Source organism: Stenella coeruleoalba, assembly GCF_951394435.1.
Source record: "Stenella coeruleoalba genome assembly, chromosome: 6".
NCBI lineage: Eukaryota > Metazoa > Chordata > Mammalia > Artiodactyla > Delphinidae > Stenella > Stenella coeruleoalba.
Window position 1 is genome coordinate 116406682 of NC_137151.1, and position 23544 is coordinate 116430225.

The 23544-nt window shown below is 40.7% G+C and overlaps 1 protein-coding gene across 10 annotated transcripts in view; it reads left to right on the plus strand.

Moving 5' to 3' along the window:
- Window positions 1-23544, plus strand: part of RHBDD1 (rhomboid domain containing 1) — a 117977-nt gene that overhangs the window by 36038 nt on the left and 58395 nt on the right. For 9 of the 10 annotated variants that reach the window (XM_079925320.1, XM_079925324.1, XM_079925319.1 and 6 more), the window contains 2 exons: window positions 18517-18605; window positions 22352-22408. In XM_079925320.1, the coding sequence (XP_079781446.1) occupies window positions 18517-18605; window positions 22352-22408 (146 nt within the window). Of the gene's footprint in view, window positions 1-4173; window positions 4304-18516; window positions 18606-22351; window positions 22409-23544 lie in introns of all 10 variants that reach the window. The other variant, XM_079925317.1, reaches the window with a different exon arrangement.

Below are 23544 nucleotides of genomic sequence, written 5' to 3' on the forward strand. Positions count from 1 at the left end.
GTTTGGTTCAAATTGTACAAAATGAAGACAGTCGGTGCTATGAATTGAAATCATTAGTACATCAATTATTCTGTGATAACCAGCTGAGAAGAGGCTGTAGACTACTTGAATGCTCCTTCCATTTAAACTTGGCTTCTCATTAGCTTATATGAGAGATGAAATAATTTGATTCTAATTTATCTCTCTTTAAATGAACATTGTTCCCCTCTGAATTCAAGAGTAGAACATTTTAATTTTGTAGTCATTTATAACACACAGGTCAAATAAATAACAAGTTTTATTTCTAGCAACATATCTCTTCTATTATTTATATTACTATATAGTTCCTTGATTCTAAGACACACTTTTTTTCCCCTACGTCTTTTTAGGGCAAAATAGGCCACAAACATAATAAAGATAACATCATAAATCAGTGGGGGAAAATAAGGGTTATTTAGCAAATGGTACTTGAAGAATAGTTTAACCATTTGGAAGAAATTAAACTTATAGCTTTAACTCACGGTACTCCAAAACAAATTTCGTATAGATTATGTTTAGAAGATTTAAAAAACAACATCTGAAAAATGTCTAGGACTGTGTGAGGGAAATTTTTCAGTTCTTGAATTGGGAGGAAATTTCTAAACCTAAAAACAATGAATATAACCTCAAATGAAGTCAAAAGCAACACTTTTTTTTCCAGGTCCAAATACATTATACATTAAAACGAAAGGCAAAAAAGTTAGAAATATATGTGGAAAAAGAGGATCATATCTTTGCAATGAACAGTAATAACTGCAAGAAAGAAGTCCATCAATAGACAATGTACAGAAAAAAAATTAATCAGTGACTAATAAATGTAAAACATAAAAATCCATTGTTGACCAAATACAGAAAATTAACATAATAAGCTATTTTACTTATTAAACCAACAAGATTAGAAAATTATTACTGTTGTTAAGAGTTTGGTGAAATGGGAGTTTACATAAACTTCTGATGGGACTGTATCTTGCTACAGACTTTCTGAAAAGTAATTTGATGATCTGTATCAAGAGCTGTAAAAAGTTTATACCCTTTAGTTTGGTAATTACCTTTCTAGGAAATTGTCCAAATTATAACTGTAAATACAAAAAAAATTTTTTTGACGCGAGTATATTTATTGTCATGAAGTGTTGGAAAATTGGAAACCACTTAAATATCTAGTAGTAGGTAAGTGGTTTAATAAATCATGTTGTAATGGAATATTATATAGCCATTAAAATGCTATTTTCAGAGATTATTTTAATGGAATTGGAAGATCATCAAGATAAGGATAGAGGGAGTTCCCTGGCGGTCCAGTGGTTAGGACTCCACGCTTTCACTGCCGTGGGCCTGAGTTCAATCCCTGGTCGAGGAACTAAGATCCTGCAAGCTGAGCACAGCAGGCCAAAAACACAAAACAAAAGATAAGGGTAGAAAGTAGAATACAAAATATTACATATGATGTGGTTTCAGTTTTTTTCCAAAGTAAAAATAGTCACCAAAAGGACTAAGAAAAGCACATAAACATATTATTACTTGTTAACGTTATGGAATTATTTATTGTTTTTATTCAACGTTTTTTGGCCAGATCCTCTATGGTGAGCATGCATTATTTACAGTGGAAAAATTGAGTTATTAAAATATTAACAGTAGCATATTTTCATGAGTCTTAACTTACCTGTGCCTCCTAAGTTCCAGGAGGGCAGAGCTATAGTCTGTTCTGTTCGCTGTGTATTCCCAGTGTCTAAAACAGTGCTTGGCCTATCACAGTTACTCAAAAGTGTATGTTTGTTGAATAAAGACAGTTTGGGGTGGCTGGCCCAACTAAAGATAATAGGCAAAGTGTAAATTGTTGAGTTACTGACCCGAGTTCAGAAGTCTAGAGAGGAAAGAAGTCAGATGCAAAACCTGAGTGCTGAGTTAGAAGGCAAAGTCAATTCAAATGGACAAAAAAGAAAACAACACTCAGGAGGCTTGAGAGGCAGCTCAGCAAGGGGGCTAGAATGCTTGAAGCGCCCCTCAGTGCCCAGCAGTGCCTGGGCCCGTCGGCCCAGCCTCATCTTACACAGAGACCACACATTCCTACATGAGATAATAAGATAAACAGGGACTGTGTACCAGGCTACAAAGGCAGCTTCAATCACCTCTAAAAATAGAGATTTTATAGGCCATATTCTCTGATCACAAAGTAATAATAAAGACTTTAAAAACTAAATATCAGTAAAAGGAAAAAAAAATTCCAATAATCATTCATAATCACTTGGAAATTTAAATAACTCCATGATTAAGAGGAAAGTTAAAAAAAAACCTTTAGAAATGAACAATGAGAGCACTCCATGTCAAACTCTTAAGTGCTTTTTATAATATAGTAAGGAAGTTTTAAAAGTAAATAAATGAAGTCCTCAACTTAAGCTAGAAAAGGAATAAATACAAGATTAGAGGATGAAGAAATTGATAATGATAAAAGCAAAATTTAATAAACTAAAAAGAAAAAATGATAGATAATTGGAGGGCCGTATCTTTAAAAAGACGAATCAAATGGACAAGTCTATGGCAGGTTTAATTAAGAAAATTAGAAGGAAAACTTGAAGCAGTAGATATGAAAAAGCAGATGTAAGTAGGTATGGAGGAAGCTAAATCAACTTTTAAAAGGGTGTATATTTTCATAAAAAAATTTTTTCTGGGGCTTCCCTGGTGGTGCAGTGGTTAAGAACCTGCCTGCCAATGCAAGGGACACGGGTTTGATCCCTGGTCCAGGAAGATCCCACATGCCGCGGAGCACCTAAGCCCGTGCACCACAACTACTGAGACTGCGCTCTAGAGCCCACGAGCCACAACTACTGAGCCCGCACGCCACAACTACTGAAGCCCGCATGCCTAGAGCCTGTGCTCCTCAAGAAGAGAAGCCACTGCAATGAGAAGTTTGCGCCCCGCAGCAGAGTAGCCCCCGCTCGCCGCAACTAGAGAAAGCCCGCGCACAGCAACAAAGACCCAACGCAGCCAAAAGTAAATAAATAAATTTATTAAAAATTTTTTTTTTCTGTTTTAAGAGATCACTTTTTTATTATTATTAAAGTTTTGGACTAATATTGTTAAACCCAAAAATTCTTTTTAAAAGAAAACATAGAGATTTTATGATCCAAACAATATTGATATATAATCCTTACAATGTCTTTGAGTTTCTAAGGTGTATTCCAACATCAGTATTGCATCCAAAGTTGTAGAATTTATTTGATGAGATCTTACTGAGTCAGTTTGTGAGGGCTTAGATCCTGTAACTTTTGAGGGAAGATGTCCCAGTGTAACTGACATTGTGCAGATTTTGGTGAAGCAGTTAATTTTACTTTGAGGGTGATATAAATTCATTGTATGATATAAACCAAGTAAGTTGAACTCTGAACAAAGGCTCACATTACTTCCTATTCCTCTGAAGTGATTTTGTGAAGTGTGATGCACCAGTGGGTAAAAATACTTCAGGACTTGCTAATGAAAGACAGAGTATACAGAATCTGCTTTTCTAGCACATATTTTTATAGATGTTGAAAACGGTGTTGTCAAACGATATTTTAAAAGCTGTCAGGTGTGTGTGTTTTTCAAATGAGTTTTAAATAATTCAGTACCATGCAGGCGGCAGAAAAATGGCCTTATAAACTTGCAGTGCTCTTTTGTACTGAATATACTAGTGGAGTCTATGAATTAGAAATGAACACTATTCGATACATCTTTTTACTAATAACCAGTATGGTGTTGATGGAAATTCTCTGTTACTAATGTTTCTCTTTTTCTTTGTTTTTTTGTATTTTCCCATTAGAGAATTGCCTTAAAGTCGTTTCAGCACAGGTACCACATGTGTACTTATGGTAGGTTTCTAATAGGAGCCGTGATCACTGACTCATGGCAGCCTCCTCCCCTTTTCTTCCCTCTTGTGTGCTGCTGAGTGAGGGATGAGGGGAGAGTCCACGTGGAAGACAGTTCACTTTGAATAAGTGTGAGATTCCTAAGAGCTTGCCTACCCGGATAGGTGGTGGCCAAATAACCTTGTGGAATATTAAGTCTCCTCCTTAATTCAGGAGTCTAATTGGGAGTGAAAAAGTAAGGATCATAGGTTATGATGAGTCTTCGCCACATTTCTCATTGACTCATTGCTCCTCTCATATTTCTCCTGATCTTATCCAGTAAAACTTGTTTATGCGGAAAAGCTAAGTGGCATGTGTGGTCCTCTGTACAGTTCTTCCTCCTGCCAATAAAGAATTTTGGTTTTTCTGAAAGTGGAAGAATTTTCTCCTTCATCATGGTCATTATTATGGTTCGTATTTGGTTTTGTTTTCCTCAGGTATTTTACGCTAATAATAGCGGTCTTAGTCATGTTCTGGAGTTATCAGATCTCTAATCTGAGAATCTCAGAGTTAGGCACTAAATGGCTTTCATGGCAAAAGATTTAAGGTGTGTTTGCAGGGACTGAGAAATGGCTCAAGTCACAACCACAGTGATTGAAGGGTTATAGCTAGACACAGGAAGGTTGAAAACACCTGTCTTTAAGCTTTTTGCATTGTAGCAGTAATTTTAAAGATCTGCCCTAAGAAACAGTAAAAGTTCATTTAAAATTCATAAATTCCACTCCCGTGTCTCTCTGAGTACACCACATATGGTTGCTATCAATGTCTTGAGCATACTGATCATATACTATTTAACGCACATTGTTTGCAACGATGTTTCAAATGATACAGGATTGGCTCATTCTGAGTACCGTAGGCCCCCCTTCTCCTCCGAGGATACGTTCCAAGACCCCCAACGGATGCCTGAAATCATGGATAGTGCTGAGCCCTATATGTATGTTTTTCCTCTACATACATACCTATAATAAAGCTTAATTTATAAATTAGGTACAGAAAAAAATGAACAACAGCAATAATAAGATAGAACGATTATAACAATATACTGTAATAAAAGTTATGTGAATGTGGTCTCTCTCTTAAAATATCTTATTGTACAAATTTAATACCTTTTTCATCTTAACTAAGTGCTTGTCATACATTATGACAGCCAAACCTTTGCAGTTTGAGGTGTGACAGCAATACTAGCACAAATTTCTTTTTCCTTCTTCACAATTTCATGGACAGAAGATTCATTCTCATCGTAGATTTTAGCAACCTCATCGTACAGTTTTTCCTCTTTATTAAGTGGAGAACTGTCACCTTTTCACTTAAAGGAAGGACTTTATGGCTTCCCTTTGGCAGATCCAAATTGCCAGCATCCCTACCCTTGCGCTTTGGGGCCATTATTAAGTAAAATAAGGGTGATTTGAACACAAGCCCTGTGATAGCGTGACAGTCGATCTGACAACCCAGATGGCTACTCAGTGTCTAACAGGCATACATGCTGGACAAAGGGATGATTCACACCCCGGGCATGACAGAGCAGGACAGTGACAGGTTTCATCATGCTACTCAGAACAGCACACAATTTAAAACTTATGAATTGTTTATTTCTGGAATTTTCCATTTGACATTTTTGGACCACGGTTGACCTTGGGTAAATGAAACCTTGGAATGCAAACTCATGGACCAGGGAGCACTGCTGTATTCAGTCTGAAAAGACTCATGAGAGCTGTTGTTCCCTGTCAGGTAGAGGTGGACTGCCCAACTAATGAGAGAGGTGTTCTTCCTGTGGTCCATATTATTCTAAGATCCTCCTCAGAGGTCTTCGTTTTTAATGATGGCTTGATCTGGATTTCATAGATTTTTGCATGTCAGTTTCAGTTGAGTTTTCTTAAGGTTCAGCGCAGAACCGACAATAAAAAAAAAAAGATTGAATGGGGAACAGGCGGCAGAAGTTCTTAGAAAATAGTAAAGAAGATTAAAACCACCTGGTGAAACAAATTTTTCAGTAGATTTGAAAAAGGCACACATTGTTTCTTGAAAAAGTTTGTTGAGAGGTGCACATTAGAAATCAGAGTAGATTAATTCATTTTTTGGAAGTGTTTTGTGGGTAAAACATGATCCATTATATTGTTAGACTTGTGTTACGTGAACAGTTATATGGCTCCTGGTTGTATATGTGGAGTCTTGTTCTCATGTTCCTCATGGCAGATTATACATCCTACTTATGCTCTCCTAGACACACAGAAGCTGAGCAAAGGCAGGCAGAGGTGTATCCATCAGTGAGTGGTACTGGGGATGGATCCATTACTCAGTTCTCCTTTCAACACACACTTATTGAGTGTCGCTTCTACTGTTCCTCATCAGTTAAATGGGGCCAGTAACAGTACCCGTCTCATGGATTTGTTGGGAGGACTAAAAATACAACACAGGAAGGTCCTGAAATCAGTGTCTGGCTCCTTGGAAGAGCTGCCACCACTTCACTGCCCCTGAGCTGTCTTCTGTGGGTACGAGAAGACGGGTGGATGAAGCTCACACAAGTCTGAGCGCATCAGAGTCCCTGAGAATAACACCTTACTGGATAAAAGTATCTATGGATTTCAAAGAGCTCTTGAGTAGAGATAGTAAATGAGTAATTACAAATAGTGTTTTTCAGTTTAAAAAAGTGAGGTGGGTGGATTTTGACTCACAATTTTGTTTAATACCTACAATGTATTAGGCATTATATGAGACACTTTTATGTGTATCTTCTCTTTTAATCCTTGCAATTTTATTTTTATTTCTCCCACACGTGGCGAATGGAGCTGTATCTAGTTCAAGGGTGTAGGTTCTGGAAATTCATAGTGACTTGAACATCTGGGTTAATATTTCTTTAGTGTGGTAACATCCTTTCTGACAGTTTTAGTAGAATATTCAAGCCCTCCATTCCACCTGGAGTCTTGGCCAACACGGGAACTGAAATAGTGTAGAGCAGAATTCTCTCTGAGACTTAGAGATCTGTTGGTTCTACATTGCCTCTGTCATCTTTGGACACTTTAATTGAGGTTCTTTTAGTTACAGTTTAAAGAAACCCAGCTCAAACTAACTTGATCAAAGAAAAGGACCTCTGTTGGCTTACATAATTAAAATTTCCAGTGGTGCTTTTCAGGGTTTCAGAGACGTCAGATGTGCTGGGATTCAACTCAAGCAATGTTGTCAGGATTCTATCTCTATCTTCTGTCTCTGTTTTTTGTTTTTTCCTGTGTTGGCTTCTGTATTAGTTATCTATTGCCATGTAACAAGTTATAGTAAACATAGTGGCTTCAAACACACATTTATTATCTCATGGTGTGTGTGGGTCAGGAGGCTGGGCATGGCTTATCTGGGTCTTTTGCTCCAGGTTTTCTCACGAGACTGCAACAGAGGTGTCAGCACTGAGGTCTCATCTGAAGGCTTGACTGAGGAAGGATCTGCTTCCAAGCTTATGTAGATTTTGAAAGAACTCAGTTCCTTGTGGGTTGTTGGACTGAGAGCCTTGCTGTCTGCTGTCAGCCAGAGTCTCAGTTCCTTGACACTTGAATCTCTCCATAGGGCAGCTTCCTTCATCAAAGCCAGCAAGGAAGAGTCTGCTAGCAAGGCAGAAATTACAGTCCTATGTAACATAATCATGGAAGTGGCATGCTCTGTTCTGTTGGTTAGAAGCAAGTTGTAGTCCCATCCATGCTCAGGGAGAAAGGATTTATGAAGGGCAAGAATACCAGGAATCAGGTATCACCAGGACCATCTTAGAATTTGTACACCGCAGCTTCATTCTCAGGAAAGCTCTCTCCACATGCTGACGGAGTTGACCAACAGCTCCTGTCTTACATCAGCGTAAGGCCAGCAATTCTGGAGAAGATAGAGCCACATATCTCCTCAGCATCCATATATGTACCTGTTCCTTACCAGTCAGGATTCTTGACTGAAAACAGAAATTAACTCTGGCATATTTAACCACAAAAGACTTATTAGAAGGATACCAAGCAGCTTCTAGAATTGTTGAGAATTCTGAAGTTTTGGGCTGGAAAAAAACCTGTGAGAACTGGATGGACACTTGTGCCATTGCCACTGCTTCCTTGGACTCTCATCGCCATATTCTCAAGATTAGGAATGAGGTGTATCTCATTGGCCAAGTGTCAGTCCCACAGTTGTGCTCTAGCTGACAGGAAGGGAGATGAGGGAACACCTGCCCTGCTTGGGCCTCCATCAGAGGTGGAACTGTGTATCTTTAACTGTGACAGTGTTCCTCAGATGAGCCCACATGGGTCTCATGGCTTCACTGGGTTACTTTGTCTATAGATGTTCAGCCTAGCATGTTGTCTTGCATAAACAAATATGGGCTGTTTTCAGAACTTTGCAGGTGGTGGTTCTGTGCTCTTGTTCAACATTAACTGTGCCTTACAGGCATACCAGTAAAGCTGCTACAGGAGCAGTATGTGATATGCATGGCATGCCCAGGTCTCTTGAGTCATGTAATAGGTGGGGCATTCATAGTTAGAATTTTGATTCAGACCAGATTTAACCACAAGTAGTATTTACCTTTTCTGAAATTATAGGCTAGCTTTATGATCCAGTTTTGTTTCCCAGTCTTTCTGTTGGATTTAGGGATTGAGGGGTTACCTTAGCTCTTTACTGTCTTCATCTTTGACTGTGTGTATATGACTGTCTTGAATATGTGGGTACATTAGCTAAATTATCATATTTTTATAAGAACAAAGAACTTGTAAATCTTTTGAAGTAAGTTCATATGTTTCCTTGCATGTATTTTCAAAGCTATACCTACTTCTCTTGCAGCATTTCGGAATATATTAAGACCAACTTCCCAAGGAGGGAAACAGATGTCACTTCTGTGGGGTACTTTGTAGGGTGAAGAGTCTTGCCAATACTCAAAATGTTTTTCTTATTGGCCTGCTATGCCAGCCGAAATCTCATTAGAATTTGAATTTTGGCTTAAGATCAATGGTCCTCAACCTCAACACATTAAAAACAACATAAATTGTTGTTATTAAAACAACATAATCAAAATTAAAATTAAATTAAAAACAACATAATCAAAAAGTAACCCAACAAACCCAACAGTGTCAGGGTCCCACTCGAGAGCAATTCTGCAGAATTTCTGGGAGTGGAGTCCAGGGGGCTGTAACTTTGAGAATCTCTTTAAGAGATTCTGTTTTGTAGCCAGGATTGAGAGCCAGTGGATTAAGATCACCACCTGGCAAGGGCTTCCTGTCCATTTGTGTCCTGGTGTACAAGCACAGTGTCGTAGTTACTGCCACAGTTCACAGTCGAGACTGTTCCTTGCCGTCCTCTCTTCCTTGTGTACCCCATGATGAACTCGCATTAATCAGGGTCACCTAAGCCAGTCTCTTCCTGCAACCTCAAAGAGCCCAGCTACCATAGGGCCATAGGATTTCCAGTTATGACACGGCTTCTGAAAATACCTCCAAAAGGCCAATTTGTGTCATAACAGTAGCATATGTTAAAATCAGGCTATAAACAATCCAACTTCCCTTTCATTTTACATTTACTTTCTGGAGGTGATGTGCACATAATCATTCATGTGGTATCCAGAAATATTTTCGTCTGTAGTAATAGCAGATGGCAGAGTGGTTTCATGTGCCAAGCTGCATTTATTCTGCCACAGCGCAGCGTGGAAGTGATCACGGCCTCTTCCAAACAGTCTCGCTCCCCACGTGCGTGTCAGTTGTGGTGGGAAGTTTTCTTGCGTATCAGTTCAATATGTTGTAAATTTACTTGGAATCCTTGGAATTTGTGCATGATGTGGTCACATGAGATGTACTTCGAAAAGAAATATTTTTGAGGCCTAATGATTAAAGGTCATCAATTCCACAAACATTTAATAAGCATTTGCTGTGTGCTAAGCTAGTGGTTTTCCACTGGGATAGGTCACATGGTCCCCAGGAAGGATCTTGGACATTTACAGGACTGTGTGTAGGTGTCATGATGATTAGTGGAGGTGCTACTGGCATTTGGTGTGTGAGGACCAGAGGTACCGGCTGCCCTGCAGCACGCAGGACCGTCCCCTTCCACAACAATGTCCTGCACACCCCACACCCCAGTCTGTTGAAAGGACTTTTCTGTAGGTAAAAAACCTGTTCGTGATTATCCGAGCCTCAAACCTGATTGTGTTTTTCATATAAACACAAAGACTTTTTTTCTTTGGCATAGATTTAATATACAGTGACTTTTCCAGGAAAATTGTAAATTGAATTGTAAATGTAACTGAAGGGAAAATTGTATTATGCTTTGCTTGATTTGGAGTCAAAAGTTAGTTACCCTCACGTAAGATCACGTGACCAGTGGAACCCTGCCTGTGGTGTTTGAGTCACAGAAAGCCCATCTGTACCTCCCTGCATTTTTTAACCTCACCTTCGTGCAGATTCCGTACATAGAGGGGCAAGCAAAGGATGACTTTATATGTCTTCTGGTGGTGTTCTGCCTCAACGTTTATAATTCATAGTATTTTACTATGTGAATTAAATTTTTCTTTCTTAATTTTTACAACTGGGGCATTGTGTTGAGTTGAGATTGCACGTGTTTGTTGTGTCTGTGTTTTTAAAAGTATGCGTGTAGGTAAGTTATTTATAAATTCCATTACAAGAAAATAGAAAGAGCATTAAAGAATATTTGGGTTTAAGGGGGCATTGGGTGTGATAGGGTTGGTAGCCAGTAGCTTAAGCAGCAGGGCAACGGCAGAAAAGTCAGCAGACAGGGAAGGTCCTTAAATGCTAGGGGAACTCAGACTATACTGCAGGAGCCCAGAAGCAGCCCCTGCCTTGTCCTGAGGGAAGGCAGACCAGGAAGGCTGTTTTGCTAGGGCTTAGCTGGGCAAAGGGAATGGTGCATACAAAGTTGAGAAGAGTGGAAGCATGGCTTTTGCAAATGGCTCAAGCTTGGGGTGGGGCAGGACTGGGCGGGGGGCAGTGCAGAGCAGATGGAGAGATTTTGGGCTATTGGAATCTACTCAGCAGTGATATGGAAGATACAGGAAAGGGGACTCTAGGAGGTGTCTAGGAGGAGAAGAACACCGGCCTCACGTACGGAATTACACTGACTCTTTAACATCTGTCCTCCAATTAAGTGTACTGGGTTATTCCTTTATTTTGCATGTAATTTCACTTGTTTCTTTCATTTAATTGGGCACAACTTCTCATTTTGCTTTGAAGGAGATTAGAATAACAACACAGTTCCTAAAGAAACTTATTAATACCACAAAGCTAGTGATCATGATTTTCATCTGGAGTTCATTTTAAAAGCCCTAGCATGTGCCACATGGGGGAAAGCTTTCTTGACGATTTACCCCAACAGCAACGAAAATGTTTAGATTTATCCGCCACAACGATGAGAGAAATATTGTTTTTCAAATGGGAGCCTTGCTCAGTTACTGTTCCCTTTATATTTCAAAAAAAAAAAAAATAATGAAATCACTAAAACACTATTATAAGAAATTTGGAACTAAAAAAGAGGGGATGACAGGCTTCCCTGGTGGCGCAGTGGTTGAGAGTCCGCCTGCCGATGCAGGAGACACGGGTTCGTGCCCCGGTCCGGGAAGATCCCACATGCCGTGGAGCAGCTGGGCCCGTGAGCCACGGCCGCTGAGCACAAGTGAGAGGCCCGTGTACCGCAAAGAAAAAAAAAAGGGGGGGGGGATGTATTTTCCCCATATTATCTGTTGCTGTTTTTATGTATTTCTTTTAAATCTTGTTTTTAGATATTATACATATAATTGCATGTGTATAATGCATTATATGTCATATACTTAAAGATATAAGATCATGGTCCTATTGTATACAAATGGTCTAGGAGTCAAATAAAATGAAATATGTGAGCAATATTTTGAATCATTCTTCCTCTCAGTTTCCAACTTGGTATCTAGCTACCTACTGAACACTCCCCTAGCTATTGCCATTTGATTGTCCTGCAGGCATCTCGGGGTAAACAACAAAACTGAGCACTTGGGCTCTCCCCGCACCCTCCCCCTTTTCTCCCATCTTCCCCATCTCAGCAAGTGGTTCCCTCGTGCATCTCCTTGCACAAGCCAAAAGCCTAGCTTTCTCCCTTTCCCTCACCCCCGACACTGAATCCATCAACAAGTCCTTTTATCTCCGCCACCAAAACAGACCCCAAGCCATTCACTGCTGCCCACTCTTACTGCTGCCAGCCTCTCCCAAGCTGCCACCGTTTCTCACCTGAGCTACATCGGCCTCCTTCCTGATCTGCTTACACTGGCCATTCTTGCCTCTCTAGAGTCTGTTCTCTCAGCAGACAGGATAGATCACTCTTAAGAATTCTCCTGTTTAAGCTTCTCCAGTGGCCTCCCAATGTACTTATCAAGCCACCCAAATTCCTCCGCATGGCACATAAGGCCTATAGGACCTGACTTTCACCTGTTTTTCTAAATTCTTCGCATGCTGTACCCCATGTCCTTACTGTGCTCACTGTCCTCACTGTGCTCAGCCACCTGATAGCCGCTCAGTGCTTTTAAAACACCAAGTTCTTCCCTGCCTCGCAGCTCTTCCATATGTGCTTTTTCCCTGCCAGAAGCAGCCATCCTCACCTTGTGACCTGGCAGCTCCAAATCCTGTGGGTGTCACTTTAAATGCCACTTACAGAGCCATCCCAGACCACTCTAGGGAAAGGAGACTCACTTTCCTACACTTCCCACAATTTGCAGTTATTGTGTGTCTGTCTGTCTGTGTCTGTTACCCCCGCAAATTGTAAAATCTGTGAGGCAGTGACTGTGTTTGTCTTATTTAAGTAGTAGTCAGTCGGTGAATATTTGATGGATGGATGAATGAATGAATGAATGCTACTTCCTTGAACCAGCTCATGGAATTCTCTTCCTGCCCGGCTGAGAGACATGGGCTTGAGAGCCAAGGAATTGCTGGGCGTCGTCTATTATATTGGAAGCTCTTTTGTAAAAGAGGCTTCTCCCACCTTTGTAATGCTTGTTTTTGTCCAGGTCATGTTTGTCCGGGACTGAAGTAAATGTCAGCAGTCAGCTCCCAACCCTATGTCTGAGGTTGGAGCCATGTTTATTAAACCAGCAAGAGTAGTAGAGGTTGCATTGCCTTTGCGAGGATGTAATATTGGCAGGTGACTAGTTTTTACTTCTGAAGCCAAAGGTGGCTGGGTGGGGCGGGACGGGGGCGGAATGAGGGAGGTATGGTAAGAGAAACAAAGAGGACATACAGACCCAGTCTCTCCCAGATTGCCATTGCCAAAGACACAGGCTGGTGTGGCTGAAGACAGCATCACAGATAGAAACAGATGGCTTAAGAATAGTTTATCTTGGGAAGAAGCAATACGATCAAGATTTTTTGTAGTGGCATTCATTAAACCTGAAAAAATTCTTGCTTCATCTTGTTGCTCTAATGCCAGTCTGGGACCTTTTATTAAGATCCCCAAACCCCAGAGCTTCTGATCAGCTCAGTCCCTATCTGGTAATAGTAACTGCTTTTACAGGAGGAAATTCTGGAACGTACAGTACAAGAGGCCACTTCTAGCTGATTGCCTTTTACCTTGCCTTATTATCTTACCTTGTCCAACGCTGTGTCTCCATCAAGTTACGCCCTTAATGAGGTCATTTGCTCTGCATACACGGGAGATTATGTCATAGAGTAATTCATTTTCTGCTTTCTGACCTGTGCCTGAGAGGGCAGCCTCTTCATCTGTGGGAAGAAGTTGCCATTTAACAGAAGACCTGTATAGCTTATCCCAGATTTCAATCATAGCTTTAGTTTTTGAGTCTTCAGCAGTGCACATGACAGCAGGAACATTTGCATAAGCACGTAAGGTAGCTCAGCCTTACAAGTAGCCTGTTTAAGGAGTGAGGATCGGCCAATGCTGGCATCATAGGAAAGAACACTGTGTGCTGGTGTTAATAATATCCGCATATAGTTTGAGTAACTAAAGTCCACAGTAATATCTTTTTCTCAGCTTTATTGAGATATAACTGACATGTAATCCACAAGAGTATCTTAATCTTACTTTTGCTCCCAAATTATCTTTCCACCGTCACTGTCCCTTATAAGTAATATGTAGCAACACTGATTTGATATTTGCTTTTCATCTTTTTTTCTTTTTTCTTTATTTTTTTATAGTTTTTTCTATAAACATGAGCTCCCACTCTGAGTCAGGAAATACACAAGTGCTGTATATCTAGAGGTCCATAGGACAAAAAACAATGGCTGAAGATTTTTCAGAATTCCAGAAAGACATGAGACCTCTGATTGAAAAAACACAGCAAATCTCAAGGAGGGTAAATTAAACAAATCTACACCTGGAATGATTGTTCTATAATGATAGTAAATCCAACACAAAGGGAAAATCTCAAAGGCTGAGAGAAAAGACGTTACCTGCAGAAGAATGACTGTCCAATTGACAGTGCATTTCATAGCAGCAGTAGTAGGTCACTACACCTGTCAACAAAACAGGATGCAGAAATAAGGACCTTCTCGAACATACAAAGGCTAGCAGAAGTTTTTAGTCTCAGACTTTAACTGAAAGAATTACAGAAAGTTGGATTTTAGAAAGAAATAAATTGAACCCAGATGTAGGTTCCACCATTAGAGAGCAATGGGCCAATAAAGAAATTGGACATGTTCATAAACTTAAGTAATCTAAGTAAATGGCTGCCTCTGTGTTAGGATTTGAGTATAAACAAAATGTTTTTCCAATTGAGTATATAACTGCTTAGACTTGGTGCTGATGTCCGAAATTCTTCTGTTTGTGATGAATTGCTTTCAGGCAAGGATTTTTAGTGAGAGGTCCATGGATAGGATGCAAGCCATCTATGAACTTCTTAAAATTATAAATGACATATTTTGTGTATGTGTAGTCTTTCTGCAGACAGGATTCATGGCTTTTATCAGATATTTAAAGGGGTTTAGAACCTGGACAAGTTTAAGAACTAATGGATTATGGTATTGTCCCCTATTAAGATGAAATTACATCAGTACTTAACTTGCTCTGACGTTGAGATAGAATGACATGAATTTGATTGCTGGATCTGTCAGTTACTTTGTGGAACTCTTGAGACCCTGGACAGATGATGTGCCTTCTCACAGTAGTGTGTGCAGTGTACGACCTGAGTAACCACACACAGCAACAGTGTATCTGGCTCTTGTGACCTCTTCGCACCATCACAGTCAGTGTTTGATTATAGCTGCTATGATTTTCTCAAGAGAGTCACTATTGAGCTATCAGAAGAAGTGAAGCTTCTCAGTGATGGATTTTAAGCTATAATAATAGGCTTAGTGCTGTTGTTATGTTAATTGAGCACATGTTTTGTGTAATACCTTGTCCAAGTGTGCACAGGGGAGGGAGGGGAGGAGGTGTTGTGTTCAATCATTAGCTCTCCCAGTGAAATTTGGTACAAAAACAGCTATTAACTGGTGACCGGTGTGACTTGTGTTTTTAGAATACAGTTGTAATGTACATTAGATATGTGCATTTTATGTGTTATTTTAATTCCACTTCTCCTCTCATTCAGTAGTTGTTTACTGAGTGTTAGTGTCAGGCCATTTACTGTACCAGGTGTGATCATGGATGTAGCATTGAATATGGTGGTTCTGTTCCTGAGGAATTACCTTAACTTACGATGTGAGGAGGCAGGTCATCACCAAATCCTCAGTCCCAGCCTAAGACCTGCTTAGGTCAAGAATAAGCTGTTCCTAAGAGCAGGGTTTTCCCAGCCTGCCCCTTGGGGTGTCAGCCTGAAGGTATAACTAAGAACAGAGGAGAGTGCACGCCTTCCAGGAGGGCTTCTGTGGAGCCACGGGCATGCTCAGACACCACAAATGTTGAAACGTGTTTAGCATGTATAATTATGATCATAATAACACAGTCTGTTTCTAAAGCTGTTACATTTGAAGGTAGTTCCCAGCCACTGATCAGCACCCAGATGTGTCTTCTTCCCCCGAAGCCCAGGGCCTCCTTGTGGCCTCCCAGCACCCCCTGGGGGTGGGGATAAAGCACCCTAATCCTAGGACTGGGGTGCCCCATCCTGCTGGGGAGAAGGTGGTTCCCAGCTCCATTTCCTGTCTGCAGGTCTGTTTCCTCTCTCAGGACATGGGTATCTCTTAGAGGGCCAAGAGAGGTAGTTGGTCACATGGTTACCTACGGCATGGAGCAAGTTAACATACGTCTTGAAACAAGCATGTGATTCCTTTTTCATTGACGGTATCCTCCCCTTTCTGTGTGTAATGTTGAGAGGTTCTCAGTTTTGACTGAATAAGCTCATTACCTCTTCTTGTTTTTTATTTTAAAAGAAGCACACTAGTGTAGAACTTGAAGAAAATGATAAGGACAGCAGGAGTGTCGAGTTGGGACTTTTGTGGAAAATGCTGAATGTTGGCAGGTAATGCTGTGTGGTCTCTGGTCTGCCAGCCTCCCTTGCCTAGTTATTTGCAATTAGGTTATAACTCAGACTTCTACAAACCCATTTAGAGAGAGAAAAAATTCATTTAACTATATTAGACTCTAACTTGTAAATGAAATTCAAGGTTGATTGTTTAATAGGTTGGGATTTAAAATTGAAACTTTTCTTCCTTGTCATCTTATATCTATATGATTCACCATAAAGATTGGCTTAATAAGTTTCAAAAATATTGATGTATTTTATTCTTTTCAGTTAAATTGAGGTTACTGTTTTTAAAAAACTGATTCTGGCCTCTTCTTTGTTTCCCTCAAACTACCACATTCTTTGCCATTCCTAGAACTAGTTGGAGAGTGTATTTAGCCTAAAAATAGAATAAAATAAGTACAATTTTGGGTTTTTTTGGAAAAGCTAAAGGAAAGCGCAGTTGATACTATTCTTCCCTGAAAATGGGAAAACTGAGTATCTGATCCCATGTTTTTATTATCAGGTTAAACATACTGTGAGGTAGATATATTTGATGAAAATAATAGCTGTCCTGAGGGATAATTGTGTGTGTGTGTGTGTGTGTGTGTGTGTGTGTGTGTGTGTGTGTGTGAGAGTGTGAGAGAGAGACTTTCGGTGTGTGTAGACGTACGCAGGACCTTGTTTGGGCAATAGTGTGATCGACTTGGCTGTTGGGAACAAGAGGCAGTGCCATCCTGTCTACAGAAAGCTTCCTTTAGTCTTTTTCTCTGAAGTGTTCCCTTGCCTGTTCCTTTCCTGAGAACCAGCAAGTCTTTCCCTGGCTCTGAGCTAATGACAGTCACTTGTGGCTGCCTTGCTTGTGGCATTTAGGGCCTCTTTACCCTGTCCTCTGTGGCCGTGGTCACAAGGTGTATTGGATTTGATTCTAGGTTTTGCGTGGGTGACAACGTCAGCGCCACGTTTCGGTCACTGCCGTGGCACAGCCAGCGCTCTGAGATTGAAGATGCAGCGGTTTTAACTTGCCTCCTGGTGCTCTTGGTTAAACCATCCTGGGTCACTGGAATCATGCATTCAACACATATTTGAGTGTCTGTCCTGTGCCAGGCACAGTCCTAGGTGTATGACATACATATATGAAAACCACAGAAGTCACTGTTCCCTTGGAGTTCACATCCAGCTCCTTGGTAACTTTCAGTTGCCAGGCAGCAGAAGGAAAGAGCAACTCTTCCACTGGGACGTGACTCTTTATGAGAGGCGCGCTGTTCCTCCTAGCCTTGTGGTCACCAGTGAGCACTTGGGGGGGGGCGGTCTGTGGGGATGGGTTTAGCAGGTGAGGGTGGAAGGAGGAGGTGGGCAGGGCCAGGCATTGGGAGGCCTTGACTGCAGGCTAGAGCGTCCTGTCAACGGAGAAGACGGCGATCCCCACAGCATGGCAGTGACATACATGACCTCACCTCAGTTCTGGGAGAGTAACTGATGGCAGGGTATGGGCTGCATTGAGAGGAAGAGCTGGGGGGTGGCAGAGAGCCCCGTTGGGTGATCTTCTCTCATTTACTCTTTTACTCATTCAGCATATACTTAGCTGAGGCTTGCCTTGTATTTATATTTAGAAATGATTGCCAATCTTAGATGCTATTTTAAGAAGAGTGGAACCAACTTAATGCTCTATCTCATCTTTCAAGCTTGAAGTTTACATTTTTGGGTTTTCTTGGCTGAGCAACTGAAAGATGCATATTTGTAGCGGGGCTGGGGGGGCCCAGTGTGGACATCTCTTCTGCCGAGTTTCTCTTGCTCTCCGCCTCACTAGTCAGGGGTGTGTAAAAACGTAGCGGTCTGCTCTGTGGTGAACACAGATAGCTCCCATCCCTCACAGTGGCTAGCTAATTCAAGATTTAATTCAGAGAAAATGCGTTTCGTTTATGTTTTGTGATAAGAGCTACAGAGAAAACACTGGAAGAAGTGTAATGGGTTGTCTTAACAAAATGCCTCTGCTACTCCGAAGGAGCCAGCCCACTTTTCTCGGTCAAGGAGGGATATTGCCTTTTAAACATGTCATTGTTGTTATTCATTGTACTTTTTTTTGGTAAGATAGGAAATGTTGTTCTTGGGACTAAGTTAAATGCTGCTCAGTGTGAAACACGTGATGTGGAAGAGAGCCTGCAGACTGTGACTAATTGACGCGCCCTGGGCTGATGAGAAGGTGGTTGCTAGTCCGCAGCAGAGCAAACACTCACGAAGGCTTTCCTTCTCCCCTAGGACTTCCTTCGCCGGGCATCTGGCCGGGATCCTTGTTGGACTAATGTACACCTGCGGACCTCTGAAGAAGATCATGGAAATATGCTCAGGTACAGAACAGAACACTTCTGGCCTGACAGGTTGGAAGTTCATCTTCATTTTAACGGGAGCAGAAGCATCTTCATTTTAACGGGAATCTTCATTTAACGGGAACAGTTCCCTGTGGTTCAGCTTAGGAGCTTCCTCATAGGCTCTTTTTAAACCAAGAGGTAAACCAGCTGGTGCTGGTCCTCACACTGCTCCGAAGAAGAGGCTGCAAACCCCAATTTTAAACCTGAGGCTTTCTTAGGGGACAAATAGCGTTGCACACTTATACCCACAGCTTTATTGCTACTCACCAAAAACCATGATTTCCTTGAAATTTGGAGACTTAAAGCGGGTTTAAAATATGCTTTCTTCTGTAATATTCCATGAATTCAAAGTACAAGGAAAAGTTAAAAAAAGAAAGACAAATCTGTACTGAAGTGCAAGGCCAGTATTTTAAAGAATTCAGAATGACCACTAGGTCCTTGGCGGGTGAGACATATATTCATGCATGGCCAAACCAAGTCTGTTATTGCTTGAAGTGTGGCTTCTGCTTTTTAATTAAAATTTTTTTTTTCATCTAATTGATGCTCAATGAAAATACTTTATTTAGAAACCTATGAATTTTTTGGATCTCTTAATTGAAAATGCTATACTGGTCTTGACTTAGAAGGAAACTATTGATATTTTGCAAACACTTGTTCTATAGACCATATGAGTTCCAATATTTCATCTTTTTTTTTAATAAATAAATAAATTTATTTATTTATTTTTTGCTATGTTGGCTCTTCGTTGCTGCGCACAGGCTTACTCTAGTTGCAGAGAGCAGGGGCTACTCTTAGTTGTGGTGCGCGGGCTTCTCATTGCGGTGGCTTCTCTTGTTTTGGAGCACAGGCTCTAGGCGCGCGGGCTCGGCAGTTGTGGCTTGCGGGCTCAGTAGTTGTGGCACGTGGACCCTATAGAGTGCAGGCTCAGTAGTTGTGGCACGTGGGCTTCAGTAGTTGTGGCATGGAGGCTCAGTAGTTGTGGCACAGAGGCTCAGTAGTTGTGACTCGCGGGCTCTCGAGTGCAGGCTCAGTAGTTGCGGTGAATGGGCTTAGTTGCTTCGCAACATGTGGGATCTTCCCGGACCAGGGCTCGAACCCATGTCCCCTGCATTGCAGGCGGATTCTTAACCACTGTGCCACCAGGGAAGTCCCCAGTATTTCATCTTTTATTCATGGGAAATCTTCTGAGACTATTTTACCTTTTCTTGAGCCATAAATAATTTATTTTCACAGTTTGTGCCAGTGACTGGTATTCTTGAGAACCATATGATATTCATGATATTAGAAAGCTTTCCAAGCACTGTGCTGTTGCTTTTATTAGCTGGTTGTATTCACTTTCTGGTGATTTTTACAGATTGTGTTGCATCTACGCAGATTTTTATTTTCCTATTTTTGCCTATTACTGTGTTTCTAGTGTGTGTGCTTGGAAGAGGCAGCAGGAGCTTCCTTTATTGAAAATGTCCAGTTTTATTATATTTTTGATACAACTTAATTATGGAAATCTAGTAATGAGCTTTTTTGCCCAGATGCTCTCAGTGCTGACAAAGGAAAAGAAATGATTCTCGGGAGTCTAATGTTTTGTTTCCTTTTTCTTTGTGTGTCTGAGGATTAAGTGGTTAGTAAAGCTTTCTACAGACATATTATGAAATTTAGGCAAGTATTTTGGTTTTAAAGAGGATTTTCCCTCACAATTATAACATTTAAACTCTTAGTTTCCTTCTTAAAACCTTGTCTATTTTCTAAGGAGACTTACTTTTATATCATTCTATTTTCAGTGTAATACAGTAGAAAATTAAATGCTAAAAGTTGAAACATTCAGTGCTATTTACAAATGGTCTGCAATCTGTCCGCCGTTTTTTCTGGTGAAGCCGGAGAAAGATCTAGAGTGATCTAAGAATTGAGGTGACACGGGAGCCCTGTGGAAAATAATCAAGTACATGAAGGCGGCTGTCTGATAACTCCTGGGAGAGGAACATCACACTGAAGGTGTCCCCTGTCACTCCTCCCTCTCTCCTTTCCTTCAGCAGTACTGAGTCGTCTGTCCTACTGCTTTCTTAGGGTTAAGAAACGGGAAAGTCCCTTAGGAAGGGTAAGAACGTGGCTCACCTAGCATCTTTGTTGTGGGGCAGCTTCTCTCAATAGCCAGAGCATCTCTACTTGTCAGAGGTCTCAAAGACCAAGCTTGGTCCCTTGGAAGGCAAAGTGCATCTTATGTCATTAGGAACCTTAAGGAACTTCAGAGAGTATGTTAGGGTTTCATTGTCCCCACCAAATTCTGTTCCCTGTAGGGCTAACCCCAAACAAAAGAGAGCTTATTTTAACAATTGTTTAGAAATCATTTATAATGGCTTTCAGCTTTGTTACAAAGAATCTCTTAATTGTTGGAAAGGTTAGTAGTTACAGCCTTATGGCTGTTGTGTTCTATCAGATGTGTCTGTTTTTATGCTACTACCATACTGTTTTGTTTACTATAGCTTTATAATATAGATGGCAATCAGGAAATGTTAAGATAGCTATTATCAAAAAGACAAGAGATAACAAGTATTGGTGAGGATGTTGGTGGGAATGTAAATTGGTGCAGCCACTATGGAAAACAGCATGGAAGTTCCTCAAGAAATAAAAAGAACTACCATATGGTCCAGCAATCCCACTTCTGTGTGTATATCCAAAGAAAATGAAATCAGTATCTCGAAGAGATATCTGCACCCCCATGTTCATTACAGCATTATTCACAATAGCCAAGATAGGGAAACAACCTAATGGATGAAGAAAATGTGGTATTGGGCTTCCCTGTTGGCGCAGTGATTGAGAATCTGCCTGCTAATGCAGGGGACACGGGTTCGAGCCCTGGTCTGGGAGGATCCCACATGCTGCGGAGCAGCTAGGCCCGTGCGCCACACTACTGAGCCTGTGCGTCTGGAGCCTGTGCTCCACAACAAGAGAGCCCGCGATAGTGAGAGGCCCGCGCACCGCGATGGAGAGTGGCCCCCACTTGCCACAACTAGAGAAAGCCCTCGCACAGAAACAAAGACCCAACACAGCAAAAATAAATAAATTAATTAATAAACTCCTACCCCCAACATCTTCAAAAAAAAGGAAAAGAAAATGTGGTATTTATATGTATATAATGGAATATTATCAGCCATAAAAAAGAAAGAAATCCTGTTATTTTTGACAAAATGGGTGAACCGGAAGGACATTATGCTAAGTGAAATAAGCCAGAGAAAGATAAATACTGTATGATCTCACTTATTTGTGAAATCTAAAAAAGTTAAACTCATAGAACCAGAGAGTAGAACAGTGGTTTCCAGGGGTTGGCGTGGGGTGGTAAATGCAGAGATGTTGGTAAAAGGGTACAAACTTTTAAGTTGTAAGATGAGTAAGTTCTGGGGATGTAATATACAGCATGGTGACTATTGTTAATAATACTGTATTACATACTTGAAATTTACTAAGATAATAGATCTTACGTGTTCTCACGTATATACACCCACACAATGGTAAGTATATAAAGTGATGAATTTGAGTTAATGAACTTGATTCTGGAAATCATTTCATAACATATATGTATATTAAATCATCACATTGTACACCTTTAAAAAAATTGCGTTGCCCAACTTAAACATGTACAATTTTTATTTGTCAGTCACACCTCAGTAAAGCTGGCAGGGGTGGCGGGAGAAGCCTACCCCTGCAATTAAAATGTTTGTTTCCTTCATATTTAGGCGTTTTTCCCTCCAATATTGATTACCCAGGACAGCAGTACTACTTTAATAGTTTTGGTAAGTACTGTGTTTCATTTAATACATTTAAACTTATATTTTAAAATGATAGTGTTTGCTACTGTAGAGCTACTTTAAAATAATACTTTATGCCTTTGGAGAGTACTTCACACATTATATGCTTGTGCCTCTAACATGCATGGAAGCTAGATGGAGGGGTCACCCGGGGAGCACATGTGGGCGCGTTGTTAGGGAAGGCTAGGGAAGGAGGGAACTCTGGTGTGAAAATACTGTGATTTGTTGATTGGTTTGAGGTCTCTCAGACATGGTTAGAGTCATACTAGACCCAGGTCCCTTGATTCTCAGCCTAAGAGACCATTCTGCTGGCTAAGTGTTAGAAGTTAGTTTCAGATATACAGTTCTCCACGGTCCATGCCACCTACATATTCAGAAAGAATCATGCTTGCCCTAAGAGGCTAATATAGGCATTCCTCTAATAGTTAATACCATGTGACTTAAAGAGGAGAATGTATTTTTTCTAGATATCTTTGTAAATAGGTAGAAAGGACTTCCTGTTGAAGCATATGACCTGTTTTAGGCTAAAGTTCTTGCATTCCAGCCTGGGGAAGCTGCACTGCAATATCCTGGATCAATACCAGCAGATAGGTGTCAGAGAAGCCGTAGGCTCTGCAAGCAGTGGGTGGCTTTATTGTCCTGCGCATCGGGAATTGCTGCAGCTTAAATCTGGGGTCAGCAGCCTTTCCTGTAAAGGGCCAGATAGCTACTGTTTGAGGTTCTAAAGGCTTTGTTGACCATATGGTCTGTGTCTCAACTAGTCAACCTGTGTCGTAGCATGAAAGCAACCATAGACTATTCATAAGCAAATGTGCGTATTTGTGTTCCAATAAGACCTGATTTACAAAAACAGGCAGTGGGTTGTATTTGGACTATAAGTTGTAGCTTTATATACACGGTGCTTTTGCTTTATTTTTCCGTACAGGTTCTTAGCCTCAGTCTGGTTTACTCAGTAGCACTTTGTAAGTGGTTCATTGTGCACGTGTCAGACTAACCACTGTGGGAGAGAAAGAAAGAGCTATAGTCCCTGTCTCAGTATTTAACCAGGAGTGAGAATGTAGGTGCCATACATTTAAAAAGGTGAAACAGTAGAAATGAAAAGGACTAACTAGGGTATAGAA